General features: G+C 40.3%; 1 protein-coding gene across 1 annotated transcript in view; it reads left to right on the top strand.

The window, feature by feature from the left end:
- Window positions 1-21,892, top strand: part of PRKCA (protein kinase C alpha) — a 383,486-nt gene that overhangs the window by 1,093 nt on the left and 360,501 nt on the right. The window contains exon 2 of the mRNA XM_019732863.2: window positions 2,335-2,366. Coding sequence (XP_019588422.1) covers window positions 2,335-2,366 — 32 coding nt within the window. The remainder of the gene's footprint in view (window positions 1-2,334; window positions 2,367-21,892) is intronic.

Here is a 21,892-nt window from a genome sequence, read left to right as displayed (position 1 = left end):
ACTGGGCACGGAAAGACTTTGACTTTTCTGGGTGAGCCCAAAGAGGAGAGGCAACAAACTGTTGAAAGCTTGCAGTGGGGGAGGGGGAATTAAAACAGAGCTAGCGGATGGCAGAAGGACAGAGGGAGTAATTTAAAATAGACCCTGTCAACACGAGATTAGACCTGTAACCCTGTTGATGAGGACAGAGTCCTTATTTAAGAAAAATACTGTAAAGGCTGCAGGTGTCAGTGTTCAGGTAATTTCTAATTAACTCAGCTATTAATTTGGGGGAGGGGGGTTTTGGGGGCTGCGAGAATTGATAAATGGGTGGGCTTCAGGGGGCTCTGGACCCTGTAAAACCGGGTGACATTTTTTTTCCCTGAGATAATTACAGCTCATGAACTGATTCTCAAAAGATCTCTGCCTCCCCCCGCAAAAAACCCCCAAAATGTTTAGCAAGCTGGAACTAAGGGAACTCAAGGTGCTCCAGTGTGAGGAGGAGCGATAATTGTTTTAATTTCAGGCGGCCACGCTTCCTCTTCTACCTCTTGTTCATGGATGCGTTCCAAAGCTCCCCAAGTCAGAGCAGTGGCTAGATTTCCTTAGCTCTCACCTCTCTTAGGGATGGATGGAGCCCTGCACCCGGGTGACAGTGCTACAGGAGGTACCCTGCCACCAGCTGGCTGTGTGGCATATGTATCTTGTTGGGACCCTAGGGAGAAGTATGGGTGGCTCTGTGTGAAACATCTCAAAGGGCGAATTCCACAGAAGTGGTGGTAATTAGGTACTTAGGTGTTTTTGTTTTTTTTTTATGGACGGTTTTATTTGAATCCATCACACTTGGGGAAAATCATCTCTAAGGCAGAGCCTCACAAACGTGGTGCTAATAAGGTGCTTACTTTTTCCTTTTCTAGAAATTTGCTCAAAAGTACACTTTTATGAAAGAAAAGCACAGCCACCTCTATTGAATGATTTCCACCGTGTAGCCAGCCTATGAAGCAGTTCTGCACATAGGAGTGGATAATTGTAGATAAGGTTATTTAAAAAGTTCTCTGAGCATCAGGGCCAAGAGAGGATATTGCATTTACTTAAGGGGAGGGCTTCCGCCTCCGGTACCAACTGTGAAATTCCATTAAAAGGGAACAGTTAGGCTGCTGATGACTTTTGCAGTAAGTAGGTAAGTTAGAAAAGGGACTGCAGCATACACGGCCAGGCTAGCTAGTGTCTTTCCACTATTAGTTGCCCTGAAGGACTAGCCCCTGGTAAACGGATGTGGCATGTCAGGTTACCAGGTGTAAGGTGAAGTGGAAAAGAAAGGTCTCCCTGTCTTATTCCTGAGGAATACCTGCAGCCTTTCTCCACTTAACTGTAAAGCACCCACTTGGAAGTTCCAGAAAAATATTCACCAGGCTTGTCTAGTAGTGGTTTTCATTTTTGTTTCATTATTGTTCTCTGGGTTCTTGATTTATGAGTTGTATTTAAATATTAAAGCACTGATATTTTGAAACCAAATGTTTGGATTTTAAGTATTTTTTTTACAGGGGATGACTAAGTTAATTATGAAGATATATGAAGTGCTTTGTAAATTTAAAATGCTATGTGATGCAAGAGATTATGCCTAATAACCTTCTGAAAAAAATGAGTGCAGTTCATCTGTAGTTGGAACGGTGTTTGCAATTGAATGCCCATGTCAAGTTTCTCTGCTTAGAGAGTAAATTCTCTAAAGTAATTTACAAGAACAAAATAGCCTCTGTATGTGCTTCAAATGCTATTGGCTCTCAGTAAAAATTAGATCATAATCTCAAATGCAAACAGGAATGATACTTTGTAAAATCTGGCTCCTTTAGGCCAAAATTTAATGTTAAGGGTGGTGCTGTTTGGCAATTTCTAGACAAATAATATTTTAAACAAATTCGTAACAAATGACAAAGCCACTTTTTAGCTATCTTTAGGAAGAAAAAAAAAAAGATTTTCAATTGGTCTTTAGAGACCAAATTAAGCCACTGCCATTTATCCCCCCCTCCCATAAGGTCCTTCATGTTATTTGAACATTGTAGCCAACTACTTTGAATATACAATTATGTTCTTGAAACTGAAGTATTGATAACAATGTAAAAAATAAGAAAGAACCTTGATACTTTGAAGCAGTCCAGTGAGCCTTTGGAGACCGGGTAGATTTCATTCAAAGTTGAATTTACACAGTAAGCCGTTCAGGCCTGTTTTTCCTATCAAATCACTGGGTTTTATGTACAAACCGTTAACTGTGTAGAATACTTTGTTGTATAATTGGCTTAAAATATGGCATCCAACCCAAAATATGTTAAGATAATTTTGTTCTTGTTTGTTTTTCAGGGGGTTTGGGAAACAAGGCTTCCAGTGCCAAGGTAAGCTGCCACGTTGGATTTTATTTTCAAGTACAACATGAAATAAGTATTCCAAACAGGAACAGTATTTCCACTCATCTTTTCCTTGTCATCCAAAACATATATTTAGATATTTTCAAAATATAAGGCCCAAAATATTGGGCCTTAAAAAAAAATCAGGTGGTATTGCCTGGTAATTGCATGTAGAACTGGCTTTTTTCTCATTGGGGGGAAAAACCCTTCCTGTAATTTTATCTTTTGCCAAGAACATTCTGTCAGAAACTGCTGTCTTTGTGTGGGTGTTAAGAAAAAAATGGAATCACTTTGTAATCGTGTGACTTTCTTCCTTCGTTTTTATTGTTCATCTTATGTATACATTGGGTTGGACTCCTAACTAATTTTAGGCCATACATTATGCTAGTAAGGTTTTTTTTGCTGCTTACTGATTGTCATCCAAAACAAAGTTTGCACATCTTAAAGTTATGCAGAAGATTTGGTAATGACTGGTTACTGTAGTATGAGGCAGTTTTCTTTCAGCTTAAATATGTGACAATGTGACACTATCAATTTCATCTAGAAAGAAATCAGTCTCTTCCTCTGATTTGTAGTAGCATTTCACACACATCAAATATCAAACTTTTCATACTCGCCATTTGTTTAAACAGTTTTTTTTTAACCATTTTGTATAATAGCTTGTGAAGGCATTCCAGCTTGATTAGCCCACCCTGGCTCTCTTGCTCACCATTTATATTATGTTTATTTAGTTCTGGTTACATTTCCCATCTGGGCATAGGTTTATTAGGGCAAGTGGAAAGTACATCCTAGCCTGGAAAATATTATCCTAACACTGTTTAATATTAAGCACATTAGACACATTTTGTGACTTTATAATTGTTAGTAAGTTAATTGCCTCTAAAACCTTCCATAAATTTGTGAACTTGTTTCTTACATACATTTTCTGAACATTCTAGATGCAGTTATTTTATGGTATAATTATTCATTAATACTCTGCCTTTCTTCACATTGTGCTTAAAATCCCTGTTGAAGAAATCATTTTGAGTTACATTGGAAAGTCAAGGAATATTCCTTTAAAAAAGAATAAAGAGAAAGGCGTGTTTGCACCAGTCCCTTTATAAAAGATGAAAGGAAAATGTAGCTTTTTCCATTTCTCAAAGTTGTGGTCCTGAGCTTCATTGGCAATGTTTAAGCCTAGACTTGAACATGGTTTCAGGAAGCTTAAAGATTTAAACTTGTGATTTGGGGCTAATGTGATTCACATCTACTGTTATTTTTGGTGATGTGTTTGGGTGGGGACCTATGGAAACTTAAAATATTTACTAAAATTATCCAGTATAAAGTGGGTATGTTATGTTAAAAAAAATTATCATTTTCTACAGACAAAGAAATCAGGATAAGGTTGATCCCTTTTAGACCAGCTCATCTGAGCAAATTTTGTTGGTGAAATCAAAAAGTGGATGCATTCATAGGCTGCAACGGGGACCTAAATGGTTTCCCCAGAGCACATCTATTGAACTTTAAGTGCATTTAGCAGATGAATAGTCTCTGTCAGCATAACTCCCTTTTACTTAAATTATAAAAGTGCTACAAAAATTGTAACTACTGTACGAAAAAATAAAACTGTACACCCTTCTCCCTTCCCACCCTCAGGGATAACTTCTATTTAAGATATCCATTCATTCACTCAGTTGCATGTATTTTATTTTTTAAAAAAGAGATCAAACTTGTAATCATTCTGCAACTTAATTTTTTCCCTCAGCAGTATGTGGTGGATATCCTTCCATGTCTAAACATTAGTTCTACCTTATTCTATTTAGCGATTGCGTGTACGGATGTACCATTTCTCTACTGATGGATATTTTCATTGTTTCTAAGTTCTTGCTAGTACAAATAGTTGTCGATAATATCCTTGGACACTAGTATAGGTATTTCTACAATAGATACCTAGAAGTGTGTGTGTACATTTAAAATTTTAATGAGCACAGCTAAGTTGCTCTCCAAATAGGTTCCAATATACATTTTCAGTATTGCTCTATGAGAAGTACCCCTTTTTCCTCACTCTTACCAGTATTGGGCAATATCAGTCTGTATGTTTTTGCTCTGGTAGGTGAAAAGGAGCTCTTTGTTGTTGTTGTTTTTAATTTTCATCTCCTGGGTGAGGTTGAACAGTTTTTCAGACATGTTTAGCCATTGGTATTCTGTGAATTGCCTTACTTTATCTGATACTTGAATTCAGGATTTACAAATGAGATAATTTAGAGCAGTGATGAGGTGCTTTATGCACTGTTCTCTGCGTTGGTGAAGAATTAAACCTCAGATCCCTTTAATGAGTTCCCCTACGGCATTTACAAATTTTAATTCAGAGAAACCACTTCAAGTATAAACCGATTCGTAACATTTTATCTGCTTGTTACATTCTAGTTAGTATGTTATTCTGTTTGACTCTGAGTAGGCATATACTAATCCATTGTATCTATTATCTGTTGTAACCTAATGAGATGTTAGCCCAGGACAGTGCTTTTTAAGTGTACAAATAATAAGTTTCCCAACGTTTCCTAGTAGGGTGCTCTCCTTGAAGTTAATTTTTCTAACATCTGACCATTTTAGAGTGTTTTCTCAATGTCCTCTAACTTTTAAACTTTTCCTTTTGGCTCTGTTTGATAGTCTCATTCAGGAGAAGAACCCATTCTTATCTGTGCTTTCATCTGTACGCCCTCCGGAGATGGCAGCTAGAGATTGAAACTGCTTTCTTATTATTCCTTATCCATCAGAGTATTCTTACCTGCTGGAGGCAGTGTCTTCTAGCTCTTAGTATGTTGTGTTGCTTTGGTCTGTACAGAAAATATCTGTAGCTTATACTTTTTAAAACCAGGGGTGCATATGCTTCCACTACACATTCATGTAGTGGGATAACTTTCAATCGGAAATGTCTGCCATCATTTTACTTAGTAAATGTTAAGTAAGATTTGGAAGAAATAAGTGAGTTTTAGTCCTTACAATTGGGTTTGTAACCTGCCATTTATAACACATATTTTAAGCATGTATAAAAAGCATGTAAGATTTTTCCCCACTTCTTCCCTTTTCCAAGATATACAGCATGAGTGGAGGCGGAAAACTTTTCTGAAGAGCGATTTATTGGGTCATTCCCACTTTCGTTTAGTGGTCTCCATACCCTTCTTATATCAAAGTACAACCCCGAAAACGAACATTACCAGGGCAAGTAACACAGGAGGATCCTGTAGTGAGAGTTTGCTGCCTGAAATAGTGAAACCAAGGGCCTTAAACACTGGGGAGAAGAAAGAAGGGTGCAGGGCAGATCTAGAAACCATAACACGTTTTTCTGAAGGTTCTTAGGGGTGAAGACAAGCTTGTCCCTTTGTATGGTAGATCTGAAATGACAGTCTCAAATTTGCCTTCTGATTTTTGTTTGGCATAACATCCTGTTGGTTTGCGTGTTCTGCTCCGTGCTTATGTCCCTGAGGCTAGCAGAAAGCTGGTCCTTGCCCATATATTATTTTCAGAGAAAGAGGGAGAGAGGGAACTCGGCTTGTCTGGCTTGGTTATTGATGAAGTTGATTCAAACTTGGAAGATCTGTCTCCAGTCGGGTATTTTCTGTCCTGTACTGGCTGCTTCCAGAAGCATTCGTCCCAAAACAGAAGTATCCACCGAGCTGCTCAAAGGTTCTCTCTTCCTCTGGGGCAGTCTTATCGACTACTTTACTGCTGGAAAAGGGGAGAGCCAACTCTGCTTTTTTTTTTCCTCCTCAGTTAGCAAGCCCCATGTGCTTCTCTAGTTACAGTGACAGAAACAGTCTCTCCAAATGTGACCTGCTTATTAGGGTTGCCAAACCGTTACTCACATAGTCTGTTACATCTGGATCACTTCGACACGTTTTTCCTGCCTTTTCTATTCTTTTCCTTTTGTTTAAAGCCACAAATTAAAATGTACAGCTCACCCAGGCTCTTTGGTTAGGATACCCTAAAAAGACAGCATCCCAATCTCCACCAATGACCGTGACCAACAGGAGACGGGGCGACTCCGAATGAATGACACCACGTATTTGAAAGCTCTGCAGGGAACCCACATTTCCATGCTTTCATCTGCTGCTGTGAAGCAGTTTTGAATCTTGAACCATTTCCCTGCGAAGAACATAAGAAACACTGTACTTAACCTGCAACTCTCACTGAAGCTCGGTATTTTTCAGGCTTGAAAAGCAGCTTCCCTTGCTGATGACATTCCATTTTGAAGGCCTGTTTCAGGGTAGATATTTCCATCAGCTCACCTGAGCAGGATGGGGTCTTCTGTTCCTTCTGTAGGAATGCAAGTTGATGTTTGAGGGAAGAAGAAACAAGAATGTGTCCCCCTTGGCTGTGTAAGCTGAGGAATTCTGGAAAACCAGGCCAATTCAAAGGAGGGTGACCTTTAACAGAAAGGGGACTGAGTTGGCAGCTTTTCAGGAAACAATGTTTAGTGGTTCCCATCCCAGTCTGTAGTGTGGACACCCAGGGCCAGGAGACAGCAGGGGGCTGGGGCCGTGTTGGGCTGAACTGTGAGGCTGGCCCCCTTTAACCGTGTTTGTCCTGCCCGTGTCCTGGATCAGCTGACCACCCCGAAACTCAGCCAGCCTACCGATTATCAAAGGTGATGCCAGGATTTTCTATCCTTCGTCTTCAAAATGGGGGTCAGCGTCTTGGTACCCCACTTCTCACTGGTTACTCCCCCCAAATTAGGAGCTATGGTAACTGTAGATGAACTCTGGGGATGCCTCTACAATTCCAAACAGGCCCACGGGAGTATAATTTGAAACTGGGAGGTTTTGTGCTGAGGTCAGATCAAAGCATTATTTCAGCTTCAGAGATGAAATTGTCAGTAATACCTAAAATAGAGGAAAGTGCAGTGGAGGTGGGCAGTTAGAATTGCTTTTTCAATAGCTTTTTCCTTTTTTCTCCTCTGCGTTAATACTTGTTAGAAATAGGGACACACGAGCAAAACTAGTGCAGAGGATTCCCATTTGGTGCTGTATACTGTGTTTCCCGGAAAATAAGACCTAGCCGGACAATCAGCTCTAATGCGTCTTTTGGAGCAAAAAATAATATAAGACCTGGACTTATATTAATTTTTGTAAATTAAAATAAGACCCGATCTTATATTATTTTTGCTCCAAAAGACGCATTAGAGCTGATTGTCAGGCTAGGTCTTATTTTCAGGGAAACATGGTACTTGGAATGAAGTGATTTGATCCGTGGCTTTTGGAATCGTACTTAGTACATTAAGGGAAAGTTTCACTTTATTCACATACACACATCCCCACCAAAAGCTGAAGCTGTAGCATATGAAGTAATTATTTATCCTACTAGGCAGTAGAAAACTCGGATTTTTGAGGATGAATCTGACATTTAAGTTTCCTTTTATGATGAAATGGTTTAGTGCCCTCTGAGTGTTTCACTTTCCTGGATATTATTCAGATTTCAGTATTTAGGCATATGAACCCTTAGCTTGCTCATTTCTGTTCCTTCAGACTGTTCTGATGTCCAAATAGCATTAATTTCAAACCTCCCCCATCAGAGGCAGCCTGGCTCCTTCGCGGGACATTCGGTCTCTTAAACCCTGCTGCCTAGCTTGTTCAGACTCATCTAAGGATGTTTTCCTTCTTCCCACCATCCCAGTCATTCTGAATAAGTTGCAGGTTCCCAGAAAGTGTTTTCTCCTTTCATCAGTTCTTCCCCCAACCCCGTTTTGCCTGGGTAACGCCTGTTGCACCTGTGAGTCTTAGCCTGCAGTTGAGCTCAGAACTGCACTGTGGTCCTGCCAGTCTGGCTCGCCCTGTCCTACGACCCTCCCCCCGTCTCTTGTCTGTTTCCTCTGCCAGCCTTGAGTACAAGGACTGAGGCTGCTTTCTTTCTGTGTCTCCAGTGTTGAATGCAGTGCCTGGCGCTTGGTAGACACTATGTAAATATTTGTTGGGTGTATGATTATGTAAATATTAGGAGAGAGATGATTGTCCATAACGAGAAGGATCACAGTGGCTTCTGCCTGCCTGCCTTTTTTCTTTTAAATCTAATTTAAAATCCAAAGCTAGGTCGACTAGGGTAGATCTTTAGATGGCTTAAGCAAAGTACTTTCTGAAGCAAAGCATACTTATTCGAAACATGGAACGGAAAACATTAGTTTGTATCTGTAATAAGTTAATATGTAACGCTAAACGTAAAAAATCAGTATAATAAGAAGAAACCACTTAATGTGACATCCTATCTTTAGGAAAGTACCCAAGCATCAGAAATGAGTCTTATTGCCACAAATGAAACAAGAACATTTTGTGGACTACAGCAAGCGGGGCGGGGGGTGGGGGGGAGGGGGATGTCTTGGGTATAGGGGGGAATGAAAACCAGTTCCAGTACACGTGTTTGCTACAGTTATTTAAATGTTCTGTTTTACTTCAAGGTTGCTAATCACTGAAACCAGATTGTCATGCTCCAGAGGGAACAGTAGCTCAGCTTCACTGGTTCTGATCTTCTTCACCATCTTGTACCTGAAAGGTTTCTGTGCCTTGTGAGAAGGGATGCGAGTGGCAGTAGAGACGCTGGAGGAGAACTGTTGTAACTGAATCACAATCACTTGAAAGGTTTTATTCAATTGAAAGGGAGGACAAACTAATATTTATCAAATGGTGCAATATGCTGGACATTTAGCTCTCACATTTTAGATACTTTTGTTCCAAAAGCACCCCAGGAAGCACGGGCTATCATCCCCTTTTTAGAAATGGGGGTGCTGAACTTACCAGGCTGGTGGGGGGGAGCATGGGTTCAGATCCTGACAGTTGTGCAGAAAACAGTTCTCAAAGCCAAATGGAAACTTCTTGGGTACTTACAAAGCCTGGATTTATATCAAGAGAGGAAAGAATGATGCCATTAAGGGAAACATTTCTTGGTGACAGAGAATTAAGGCTTCACTGTCCTCATCTGTCTGTCAGAATTTCCATGACAAACCCTTTATTTCAGGTCTTGTTTCCTACCAAACTGTGAAACCTCATGTTAGACTTTAACCTGAGACATGAACATTTCAGTATCGGCATGTATTAAGTCAAATCTAATTGAAATTACTATAGCTACATTTTGGGAAAAAAAAAAACCCTCTATTAAATTATGCAAAGGGAAAAATGGTTTCTGGAAATAGATTTCTATCAAAAACTGGAATGGAGGGGAGTGATTTGATTGTCAGCACAAGATAGGAATTATTTCAGAGCAAGTTCATAAAGTCAGATTAGCACGAGGGCAGTTCATCTTTAATGCTTTCACTTGCTGTGGTTTCCCCCCAATATCTACACAGCTCTAGTTTTGACATTTGGGGAAATACAGATCCATCGTATGATCTGGGGTGTCTCCAGTAGGCAGTTAGGGGATATATAATGAGGGTGGAAATATGGGACGTGAAGGTGCTACAAATAAGTTTAGCTCCAACTTGGACAAACTTGTATGAGATGGGATACGAGGAGAGTGCTGTTAACAGCTGAATTCTGAGAGCACGATTCTGTTGTAGAAATTTTCTAACTCCTGTCAGTGTCAGTTACTCTGTCGGTGAGATCACGACCTTGTAGTGGTGTGTTCAGTGGCTCACGTACAGCAGTGGCACGAAGTCCGTGATGCAGAGACTTTCCTACACTTGAAACACAATGACAATCACCCATGAAATGCTTACTCTTAGACACTGTTCTAAGCACTTTTCATTAACTCCTTTGATCCTCAACACCAGTTTTGAAAAGGATAAGCACCATTATCCCCATTTTACAGCTGAGGAAACAGGCACCGAGGCATAGAGTAGTTGAGCCACTTGCCCAAGGGCACAGTTAGAAAATGGACCCTCTGGGTCCAGACTCCATGCTGTTAACCCAAGCACTCGTCTGCTGCCTCACGGTTCCCCCTTTGTCTTGTCAGACTTAAACTACACCATGAACTTGATGTTGGAGGGATGGAAAAATGAAGTTGTTCAACTCGGTAACACGTAACGTGCTTACTCCCTGTCGTGGGTGATTGTGTCAGATCTGTGGACCTCGGTTGTGTCTACATTGTGCCGGACACTGCAGGGCAAGGGATCAAGTCTGGCAGCTTAGCGTGAAAGAACTAGATGGAAACAATGTGTAGTAACATAAGTCTGAATGAAATAGTGTTGGAGCGTGTGAGGAAGAGTCAGGTACCTTCTGGGCTCATAAGGAGGTGGCTTTTTATTTTAGAACCCTAGTTTTATTATCCGGAGGTGGCTTTGGGCTTTAGAGGATGCACTGAATCCCCTTTGATTAGAGAGACGGGGGGAGATGTTCTAAAGTGAGGAAATAACCTGGACAAAAAGGAGAGGGGTGCAAGTGCCCCATACATTCTGGGTGCAGTATGGACCAGGAGGCAGGCCAGACTGAGGTGTCAGTGCCGATCCCCAAGCCCCAAGGAAAGAACAGATTGGAGAAATGTATGTGGAGCTACTGCATGCTTTTCCCCACATACTGGTTCTTCACTAATACATTATTTCGTTTTTGTATCTTTTTTGTTTCTATTTCTAAGTCATGCTCATTTTTTTCAGAAAAGTGTGGCAATTACAGGAGATTCAAGCTTGTATCGCCATGAAAGATAATTGTATCGAAGCTGGGAAAATAACTTCTTGTTTTAGAAAATGTGCTGCTTTGACACTGTTCCAAAGATGTCTACTGTTACGGAGCTGGTACTACCAACCACAGCATCGCGTTGGAAGTCCAGGGTCTTATAGCACGGCAATTACGTGACTGAAGCCGATACACTGTTATATTTGCCATGTTCAAATGCATTGGGAAGGGGAATGATAAAGCAAGAAAACATTTACACACTTAAAATTAGCACTTGGTACTTTAAAAACTATATACTGACTTATTCCATCCAAATTTCTGGTTCATTACCAGTACTTCTCCATGGGGTAAACTCAGGAGAAGGTGTTATAACCTTTGTGAAGGATGGTAAAGCAGACTACCCCAGGTTGGAGCGGAAAATGGATTTTCATCTGGATTTCAGAGTTCAAAATAAAACTTCACATAAAACTGCTACCGGTACTATGCTGACACATACTTATGATATGTGGGACCTGGCATTCCTCCTTCCCCTGCAGGGACGTGGGGGCTAGAGCTGCGAGAAGCTAAGGAGCTTGCCTGTGGTCAGATGGCTTTAAGATCAGGCAGATTTAGGTAAATGTGTTGAATCACAGTCGTTTTTCAGTATCTGAAGCTACAGATAAGTAGCCAATCCCTTTTACTGCTCATCTCTTTTTGTTTTTTCTTCCCTCAGGCTTTCTAATAAAGTATGATTTGTGGTGCTGTTTGCTGCAGTTGGAATAAAACTCGCACTGATTCAAGAAAGTTAGGCTCATGATCGTAAAGGCTTTTGTTAGCTTCCATTCAGATCTGTCTTCAGGGGCAGTAAATGAGCTTAAATTATTTTTCTGTTGAATTAATGTGTGTGACTATATATAACTATCTTAAAATGTGCAAATGGGAGATAATGCATTTTTTTCAAAGACTTTAGATATTGCAACCTGATTCTTAACTACTTACGATGTAGAGAGTAGTTTCAATCATACTTTCTTATATTCTGAGTAAAAGGTACTTTTCTTAATGCAGTTGTAATCATAAAAAGTTGTGCATGTAATAGGTGGATTATAAGATACCATGTTGTGAGTCATTTGCATAATAATTTTGAAATCTCCTTTTGAGTAAATCTAATTCTTTCACATGCTGAGTTAGTTTAATCACTAAAGTGATTTTTGTCACTTGAGTTTCACATTCGTTACTTTGATCAGAGTGATTCATTAACATGGAAAATTGATCATTCTCCTGTTTTGATTTAATTTCATCTCTCTACTACAGGTTTAAAAATCAAATGATCATAATTTTAAACAGTTCAGAAGCACGCAGGACAGACTTTTTTTTTTTTTTTGCACGTCCAAATTCAAGTTCAGGAATAAGGGCTGCGACATGTATTGTCCTTATTTTCCCTGTTTGCTTAATTGCACCACAACACTTGCTGGTATTCAGTGGAGCTTGTGCCTGTGTGGTGCAAATGAACTTGCAAGATTGCATTTTATCAAGATTAATTCTTGCGCGGGAGCCCGAATCGTTGGTGTGCGTCAGACTTGCCGTGGGAGCCTGGGAGGGATCTAGTGAAACGCTGCAGAAGAATAATTAAGATAAAAGGATAAAGGTACTAGAAAGCACAGGATAACTCGCTGAGCGAGGCGCTGGGCTTGTTAAATTCTTCACTTACTATGATAATGGGACGTGTAATAACACTTTTCATGATTTTTAATTTAAAGCATAAGTTGGGGAAAAACAAAGCATTTGCGATACTTGGATAGGGTCATTTGTGAAAGGGTGCTTTTGGCTGACTTGACTATTATGAAGGCCCGAGTTTTATGTCACGATTCTGAAGTATATTGTTAACTTTTGGCCTTTGTTTGCATTTCCCGTGTGTTCCTTGTATCTCAAGTTATATTTGATATTCTGTATATTTTGTCTTAACAGCCTGAAACTATGTGGAAACTTAGGATAACACACACACACACACACACACACACACACACACACACACAGTGTGTGTGTGTGTGTATTTATTTATTTGTTTATTTATTTGAAGTGCTAGAATGTATTCAGGTCACATGGGCTAAACTGTGGTCCCTAAGAACGAACCAGGATAGCTCTTATTAAATGTCGGATTTAATATTGCTTACATTATATAGTCATGGGTGATAAAACACATGCTTGTGTTTACATGCAGGTTAGTAATCTAAATTCATACACATTTAAGTATGGACCTTTGTTAACCTCCTTGCTGAATTCTGGAGGTTCAGGAGGAAGAGCCAGGTTGTTAGAACTGCGTGTGTAGCAGAGGTCCTTGAATTGCCAGCTGTGGAGGTAGCCATGAGTTAAATGACTCACTGTAAACCCCACCACAAGAGTGTGATCACCTAGGTCTCCATCTATCTCCCCGCTTTGATGTAGTGACGCTGTAGCCACTCGATCTTCCTGCTTCTTGGTAGCTCAGAAACCTTTGTACTTATCAGCGCTTTGTACTCTTGAACCATAAGCGCTATTGCCAGTGAGTATAGGTGCTCATCCAATAAGCTCTATATTAAGAAGAAAAAAAAAACATGAGGAAATTGCAAACAAAGCAGATACTAAATTCCTTCTGTTTTCTTTGAAAACGGGCAGTGCCTTTTGGAGATAAATATTCATCTTGATCTAAAGCATTGGAATTTTACTAAGTTTATCTTTTATAATTTATAGCTGACCAGTCTGGTAATAATATATAAAGACCTCATTTAAAATGTGGTATTAAAAATTATTAAGACTTTGCATTTGTATTGGAGAATTCACAGGCAAGGAAAATGACTTTAAATTATCAATTTTTTAAAACTTTGGTCTAATTTTAATTCTTAACATGATTCTTAGGGAACAGGCTACATCTGTCTCCCATTGATCTTACATTGAGATATTATCCCAGCTGATTTCACATTTTATGTATTACCTAAAGTATGTACAAATCAATTAGTGTTTAGAAAATCTGCAAATGTGTATTTTCAGCCCCCTAAACAAGATTCAAATTGTGACTAAATATAACCACAGAGTTTATTATTTGGTAGTTTTGCCTTCTTAGTATAAGTAACCCCACCCTTAGAAATGAAATTGTTTCTGGACAGTGGTACAGAAGTTAAACATTTATTTCCTGTAGTTTTTGTGCTATTGATTTGGGGTTCTGATCTTGGAAATACAGCTACAGTAAAGACACAAAATACACAAAATGGCAGATTTAGTGATAAATATGGACACTTGTGCATGCCTTTTTCAATATTCACTTTCTAAATCCATACAAAATATATAGCTTATCAATGTTTCTGGAAAATTTTCCTTTGGGTCCTGGATTTCTAAGTTGCCTCAAAGAGGAGCCCAAAAAGATGGCTCCTTTATGATCCCCTTGGTGAATTTCCCCATAATACAATTGGCCATCTTTATTACTTCCAAGAAGAGTCTTTGAACCATGTTCAAAATTCGGAAATTCTAGGTTAAAATCTATCACTGCTGATTTGATGTGTATGAATAATTTTGAAAATTGCTCGCTAGGACTTAAGTGCCGAGGGTAGGACGTTTCCATCTGACCTCTTTTGTAGCGCCTTTGCGTGGGTTGTCTGGAACTTGTTGACTGTTGGGAACGATAGCCTTCCTTTTCAAATACCAGTTTCCCAGAAAAATCTCTGATGGTTCTGGGATGGGGAGCAGGGACTTGCTGCTGTTCCGTGAACGGAGACTTATGCCAGCCACGTCTCGTCCTCAAGTGACTAAGCCATCTTTGGCTCTAGCTGGAGTTCTCTCATCAAGTTCCTTAAACCTTTGTTACAAATAGTTGTTGTTGTTTTTGTTTTGTTTTGTTTCTCTTCAAATTTTTACTTTGAACTAATTTTAGACCCAGGAAAGTTGAAAAATGATCCAGGGAGTTTCCATATATCTCTCACCCAGCTTCCCCCAGTGTTAACATCTTACATAACCGTAATGTAATTATCAACAGGAAAATCAATATTATTAACTAAACTATAATCTTTAAATATTCACCAGGTTTTCCACTAATGCCTTTTTTCTGTTTTAAGATTCTATCCAGGATCCCACATTGCATCTAATTGTTATTTTTCCTTTGTCTTGTAGTGTTTTGTTTTGTTTTACCAAAGTTGTCCGGGGTTAGTGTATCTGATCATGCATCCGTGCAATCAGATGTTTTTCTTAATCACAAATCAAGCCACTCCTTTTTTTTTTTTTAAAATTGCTATCACCCAGGAGTAATATCATTGGGTGGGGTCAGCCTGCTAGGTGGTTGTCACTGAGTTATATTGCTTCTCATTGTTGGGAATCTTATTTACAAGCAGGATAATAGGAATGGAAGCTGCTGACGGTCAAGGATCTCAGCAATTTGTTTTTTTCTGGAAAGATGAGCTGGAAATTCAGAGCTTCAGAGATCTAGAAAGCCAGCCTGTTGTTTTCTAGACTACTGCTGTCCAATAGAATTTTGTGTGGTTGTAGGAATGTTGTAATCTGCACTATCTAGTGTGGCAGCACCAGCACTGACTGTTAAGCACGTGAAATATGGAACTGAATTATTATTTTATATTTAAAGTTTAAAGTTCAGTGGCCAGGCGTGGTGAGTGGCTACCATATTGGAGAGTTTAACTTGAAAGCATCTTTAGGGAGAAATGGGATCATACTTTTTGAACCTTTCATTATAAAATAAAACACAGATACAGAAAACTGCACCAAAAAAATGTATGGTTTAATGAATTATCACAAAGACAGCACATTCCTGTAACCGTTACCCAGGTTGCATAGTAAAACGTGACCAAATCCTCCATTTGCCTTGTTTCTTCCTCTAAAGTAACCACTATTGTGAATTTCAGGGCCATCACTTCATGCATCTTTTACCACCACCCAGGTGGTTATGCTCAGATACTGTAGTGTAATCGCGCACACTTAAAAATAATTGGAAGTGTCCTTGAATTTCTCTTAATCTACAGTGTCATTATCCACCCCCTTATTTCCCTTATGTACCTAGGGGCGAGCTGGGGTCTAGGGCCTGTGGAATCGCCCACGGAATTGTGCTGATAGCTTGCTCATGGTGCACTGGACCATATTCCTCTGCCAACTGGCAGCTGGGTCGGAAGGTTTGATTGTTCATACTCAGGTGCAGTCGGGGTCATAGAGTTTCTAAGATGCCATTCTAACTTCCCATGCCTGTTGGTTATATGTGTATTAATGTGGAAAAAAAACACCAATGGAGTATTTTCCCATCAAATAAAGTATCCAAAATTGAGAACAGCTAACCTAGTTAAATTGGTTTCAGTTAAATTTTGTGGTATACAGCATGCAACATGGAAATGGCTGCATGCTACTTGTGGAAAACTAGGTTGTCAGAGGTCTTTCTAAATGTGTGGTGTTCCTTATACCTCTGTAAATTTTATTTTTTGCCAAGTACTTCTGTGGGCAAGAGGTGTTTGTGTGTACATGTGTGGGTGTGTGTCTCACTGTTGGAGGCGGTGGAAAGAATTGCTAGTTGAATTGTGATGTAGCCATTTATTTGTCTAAACCTCATCCACATGACTGTACATACTTTTTTGTTCTTGGTCTTTTAATTTCCAACACAGGATCAAATCGGGCTTTAAAGCTACCGTGTTTCCCTGAAAATAAGACCTAACCAGAAAATAAGCCCTAGCATGATTTTTCAGGATGGCATCCCTGAACATAAGCCCTAATGCATCTTTTGGAGCAAAAGTTAATATAAGACCCAGTCTTATTTTCGGGGAAACACAGTCCTTTGGTGCACTGGAATATCTGGGGGCAAAGCGAATAGCACATGACAGGTCAGTTTGGTGTGTTCCTATGTGAAGAAGCAGATCGTAAACAACTCACCTGCTGTGTACAGAACCATCCTCTAGCTATTATGTGAAAGAGAAGGGTTTTCACAAGATTTAGAGGGCCTGTTCACTCTTATCAGGGAGTTTAAAATATAACTGGATAAGTGTGACTTAGACACATACGTAGAGAACTAAAAAGTTCTTTTATTTAAAAAATTCAGGTATAAGTTTAAAGTGAAAAAAACAAACAAAAAAACCAAGAGAGACCTTTCTATATGATTCATGAGCACTAGACTAGAAATTAGGTAATCTTGATTTGAATCTGGTTTGTCCTGTTTGTAATGGGGGAGTTGGACTCTTTTACGGGTAGTAAACTTGTCAGCTTCTATGGCAGACAACACAAATTTATTACGGCCTGCTTTCAAATTCAGAATCCTTCTCAACTCAGTACTCCAAGCAGCCATTCCAGTATCATGTGATTGGAATTGACGTGGAAGACCAAATCATTTTGTCATTTGTAGGCTGCCTGCTTTCCAGGTCCCTTGTCAGGTGTTGCTTTCCTGAGGGCGGAGAAAATCCATGGAAGTGCTAAATCACCCTGCTACTCAGTGTTTACATAGTTCTCCCTCTTTTAATTCTTCCAGAGAAGGATAATATCTTGGAAAAATCTGTGGTACTGAATTTTTCCTAAAAATGCTATCATTGAAATATTGAAAGTTTCATGTGAAACAAACCATTGGTTGCTGGGAGTTGGCCTTAAGCCAGGAATTGAGTTGGTTAAGGGTGAAAAAAACCAAACTCGGTTCATTCCTCGATGTTTTTCTTTTTTAGCAGCATGTAAAATGTTCAATCGTTCTGACTTCTGCTGGATTCAAGCCAATGTTTTTTTTACTATCCAATTGATGTGAACTCCTTATAGTTGAAATGTGGTATTTGAGTCATGTTTTGGTTTTGTGGTGTTTTACAGAGATCTGTGACCCAAGTAATCACTCTGGAAACCACCCCCCCCACCCCCCCACCCCGCTAATCTGGAGAGGAAATAAATACTAGCAGTAGACCTTTGTGTTTGATCTGATGAAGGCTGAAATAATGGTACCCTAACTCCAGCGATGGTTGATGATAGCAGGAATACAGATTGTTCTATTCACAAATGCATGGAGAGGAAATCACATTGGCAGCAGCAAGCCAGGATGCAGTGTTCCTAAAACTGTTTGAGACCGGAGTTGAGAGGAGAAAAGCTCTGAAGGGTGGGTAGCTGTGATTTTTTTTTTTTTTTTTTTTCCGAAAGCTTGCTTACAATCCTTTGAGCTCGATAGAGCCCCAGGATTACTTTGAGTTTATAAGACTGCATGCTTTTGCATGCACAAATCCCATTTGTGCAAATTTGACCTTTAAAATAATTTCCATTACTGTCTCCCATCCCTCTTTCTCGCTTTTAAAAAAGCTGGGTTTTTGCATGAAGTTTTCGGTTTTATGGTTGATGTTATGGCCCTAAGACCTCCATGTATGGATGGTGACTATCCATCTACTGATAATTATATATTCAGTACATATTATTTACCAGGCACTGCTAGATGCTGGGAGTAATATTACCTAACGTTATGAGTATGCCCTTTACACAGACATCTTAGTTAATCTTCACAACCAAATGAGGATAGGTTATTTTATGGTTGAGGCTCACTTTGTGTTGCCTGAAACATACAACTAAGTGACTGGGTTAGATTAGTATTCGAGTATAGATCATTTTCTTTTCATCACACGTGGAGTTTTGTGAAATTTCACCTAAAACATGGTTTTTGATAAGGAAATCCTTCACGGATTTGTATATTTTTAAAAGCAAATCCCCTATTTTTACAACTTGGATCCAGATGTTGTCTTCCTTCTCTGGCACCGTCCACCGCCATCACTCGTAATAAAACAGAAAAATCTCTCTGAAGAACATGCTCTTTAATTTCCTGTCTTAGATCCTGGTGGTATATGGTAATGTTATCAAACAGTGCAGCCAGGCCTAGCAAACATTCAATTGAGGAGTTTTCAAAGCTACATGGAACGGGTTTCTATTTAATAAAAGATTAATTTAATCCTAACATTTTACTTTCTAGGAGCGTCCTCTTTTCTGTCCCTGCTCGAGGTTGGAAAACAACTCAGTAATTGTGTGTTTGCTGTGTGCCTGCTCTGTCTGTCCTTTTGAACTGCTGAGACCAATTATGTTGAATTTATCCAGAGTCGGGTGTGGTCTGGCTTCTCTTAGAACTAGCGGTGTGTACTTAAACCTCTGATGTGTTCACCAGACTCACATTTTGGGTAAAGCGGAGATCTGCTAAAAGTGAGATCAGATAGTACCTTTGGTTTACTTCTGATAATCAGTTTATTTCAAAATATCCCTATATTTTTGTCATCGTCTGCTTCTATAATCTCCAAATATTTGAAATCGGCTCTGAAATGTGTATCCTTCATCCACGTGACTTAATTTATTTCAAATCATCCTTTTTGTTCCATGCTTATATTTCTATATCTCATGGGTTGTTGTGTGTTTTGTTTGTTTGTTTTCATTTGAAGTCATCAGATAGCTTTTATTTGAATATTAGTCTGACAAGTTTGGAGGAGAATTATTTCATGGAACTAGGCCTAAAATGTTAGATGACTGTTCAACAGGTATACATGTGACATGGCTACGTCTGACAGGCATGTGTCGAATGCTGGAGATAGAAATCAGCCAAACTGAGACTGGACTGTAATCCATCTAGTGATGGACACAGCCCCTAATTCAGTGATATGTGGACAAATGCACACTGCTCACAGACTCAGAAAGGAAAGGGCCATAGGACTCGCTGGCCGTGGATAACAACGGGGCCTAACTTAGTCTGGGAAGATCTCATCTAAGGAAACATTTGAATGAGCTTTAAAGGATGAACAAGAGTTATCTAGTGATGAAGAAAGGAAAAGCCTTCTGGGCAAAGCAACCAGCATGTACAAAGGCCCTGAAAGGAGGGAACGCTCTTTGTTCTAGGAACCGAAATTGGCCCTGTTCCTGGAGTAGAGAGTAGTGCAGGGTGAGACGAGGCTGGAGAGGAAGGCAGGGGCCACCTGGCAGGGCTTAGACCGTGTTACAGATTTTGCCCGTTAGCCATGGGAGTCCATCAGAGAGCTTTAAGGAAGGAGGTGGCCTGAGCAGAATTTCCTCGGAACGGATCATGCCCGCTGTTATGTGGAGCACTAATTAGAAGTGGGCAAGAGTGGATGGGGCAGCCTGTGGAGACGTCAGTCCTCCTTCTGGTGGGAGAGTTCGTTCCTGACACTGGAGAGGTGGCGGTGAAGAGACGTTTACAAATCCAGGGTCTCGACAGGAGTTGAAATCAGCCGGGCACGGTGAAGAAGTGGATGTGGAAGGGAGAGGCAGGTCAAAAGTGAGAAGGGCTGGTGGTACCATTCACTACTGTGCAGTAAGCTAGAGGGAGACCAGGTTTGGGGGCAGGGCCCATGGTTTTGAACCTACTGCATGAGAGATGGCCTTAGAGATCTCCAAAGTGAGGGAGGGGGATGGCAGCTGGATTCAGGCGCTAGAGCTGAGAAGGGGTGGCCACAGCTGGAGAGCACATGAGCGTGTTGTCCACTTACAGGTTGAACTGAATGAATGGCAAGGGTTAGTGAGCATGGTGGGAAGGCCATGAAAAGAGGCGAGGGCCAGTGCAGTCAGCGCAGTCGAGCCCTGATGTTCGTGGGCTGTGGGGATGAATGAGAACGAGCCTGCAAAAGAGGGGAAGGGGCGGTCAGAGGATCTGTGGTTGTAGGGAAGGGGAGGTGTACAGAGAGGAGCTGTGCTGATGGGTTAGTGGGGGTGGAGCTTTATTGTCATGGGGCCAAGAGCAAGGAAATGGAGACAGCGACTGTCTGAGCAATAAGGGCCTGGACAGTTGTGAGGCTCGTTCAGTTAAACACATCCCGATTGTTTGTGAGGCTGGTTCTGTCTTCCCGTGCGTTGTTGTTCAGCATACGGTTTCTGAGCAATGTCTCTTTCAGCCAATTGGTAAAAATTGTTACCCCGCGTTCATCTTTTAGAAAGAAAGGGACAACATTGAGTCTTTTTTTTTCTTCAATTTTTTTATGCATTCAACACCATTTTCACTGAGCTGGTCTCAGTTGACCCTTCTTTTTGTTTTCTTGGGCATTATTAATACAGAAGGAAACAGCTGGGAAGATAAGCTGTTCTCCGATAATTAATTTGTGTGTGACTCAGGGAGGTATCAACCCTTACCGTTGCTCCTTTTGATTCAGCAAGGACATTTGTATATATCAGTAAAAGGACTACGTGATTGTTTTTTTAGAGTCATACGCTGTAATATCTACTCATCCTATCAGAAAAGATAAAACGGATCAGTAGGTAAGCAAACATTTGTCAGTGTTTGGGAGCGATTTTTATTAAGCTAGAATAGTGTATTAGAGACTCATCTCCGTTTCCGAGTATTTTGTTAAGAGGGTCTCAGGATGATTGCAGAAAAGGGGTATTTGGAGAATCGTGTGCGCTGACATTAAGTAGATTACAGATTTTTATAAACAAGATGGGCTTTACAACAGCAACAGGAAAAACGATTTGGGGCTCATCTGTGTGTCTGGGGGAGGCTGGTAGTAGTGGGACTAGTGGGTTCTGACTCTGCAGGGATGTTGAGGAATGAAGAAGGTACATGCCTGCCTAGGCGTTCCTTCTTCCTACTCTCAGATACGCTGTTTGTTTCCGTTCTCTCATCCTAAGGATTTGGTCTGTGTTAGTAACTGCTCCATATTTTTAATCCCTGGAGCAACTCCGTCAATTAACAAAGGGGGGTGTGTCTAAGGTGTTGTTGATAAAAGCAGCCCTGAAGATAAGTTTTATTGAGTGTTTTTGGGGTGAGGTGTGGAGATGGGATGTCAGAATAACTTGGAATTGCAGCTCCCTGCTTCTAGGGCTCAGGTTACCAGGGCAGGGGGTTGGGTGTGTGACTGTTTTAGTTGTGGATTCTGACAACATTGTCTTGGCAGTTTGGGTTGAGAGACTGTGTCCCATGCTTCCTGTCCTCCCAACCTTTCCCTTAGCCTGATTCATTCTTCTGCGCTTAAGTATAAACAGCACCCCTTCGTATCTTCTTTCTCT

The sequence above is a fragment of the Rhinolophus sinicus genome, linkage group LG15 (assembly GCF_036562045.2).
Source record: "Rhinolophus sinicus isolate RSC01 linkage group LG15, ASM3656204v1, whole genome shotgun sequence".
NCBI lineage: Eukaryota > Metazoa > Chordata > Mammalia > Chiroptera > Rhinolophidae > Rhinolophus > Rhinolophus sinicus.
This window is presented reverse-complemented; position numbering and strand designations above follow the sequence as displayed.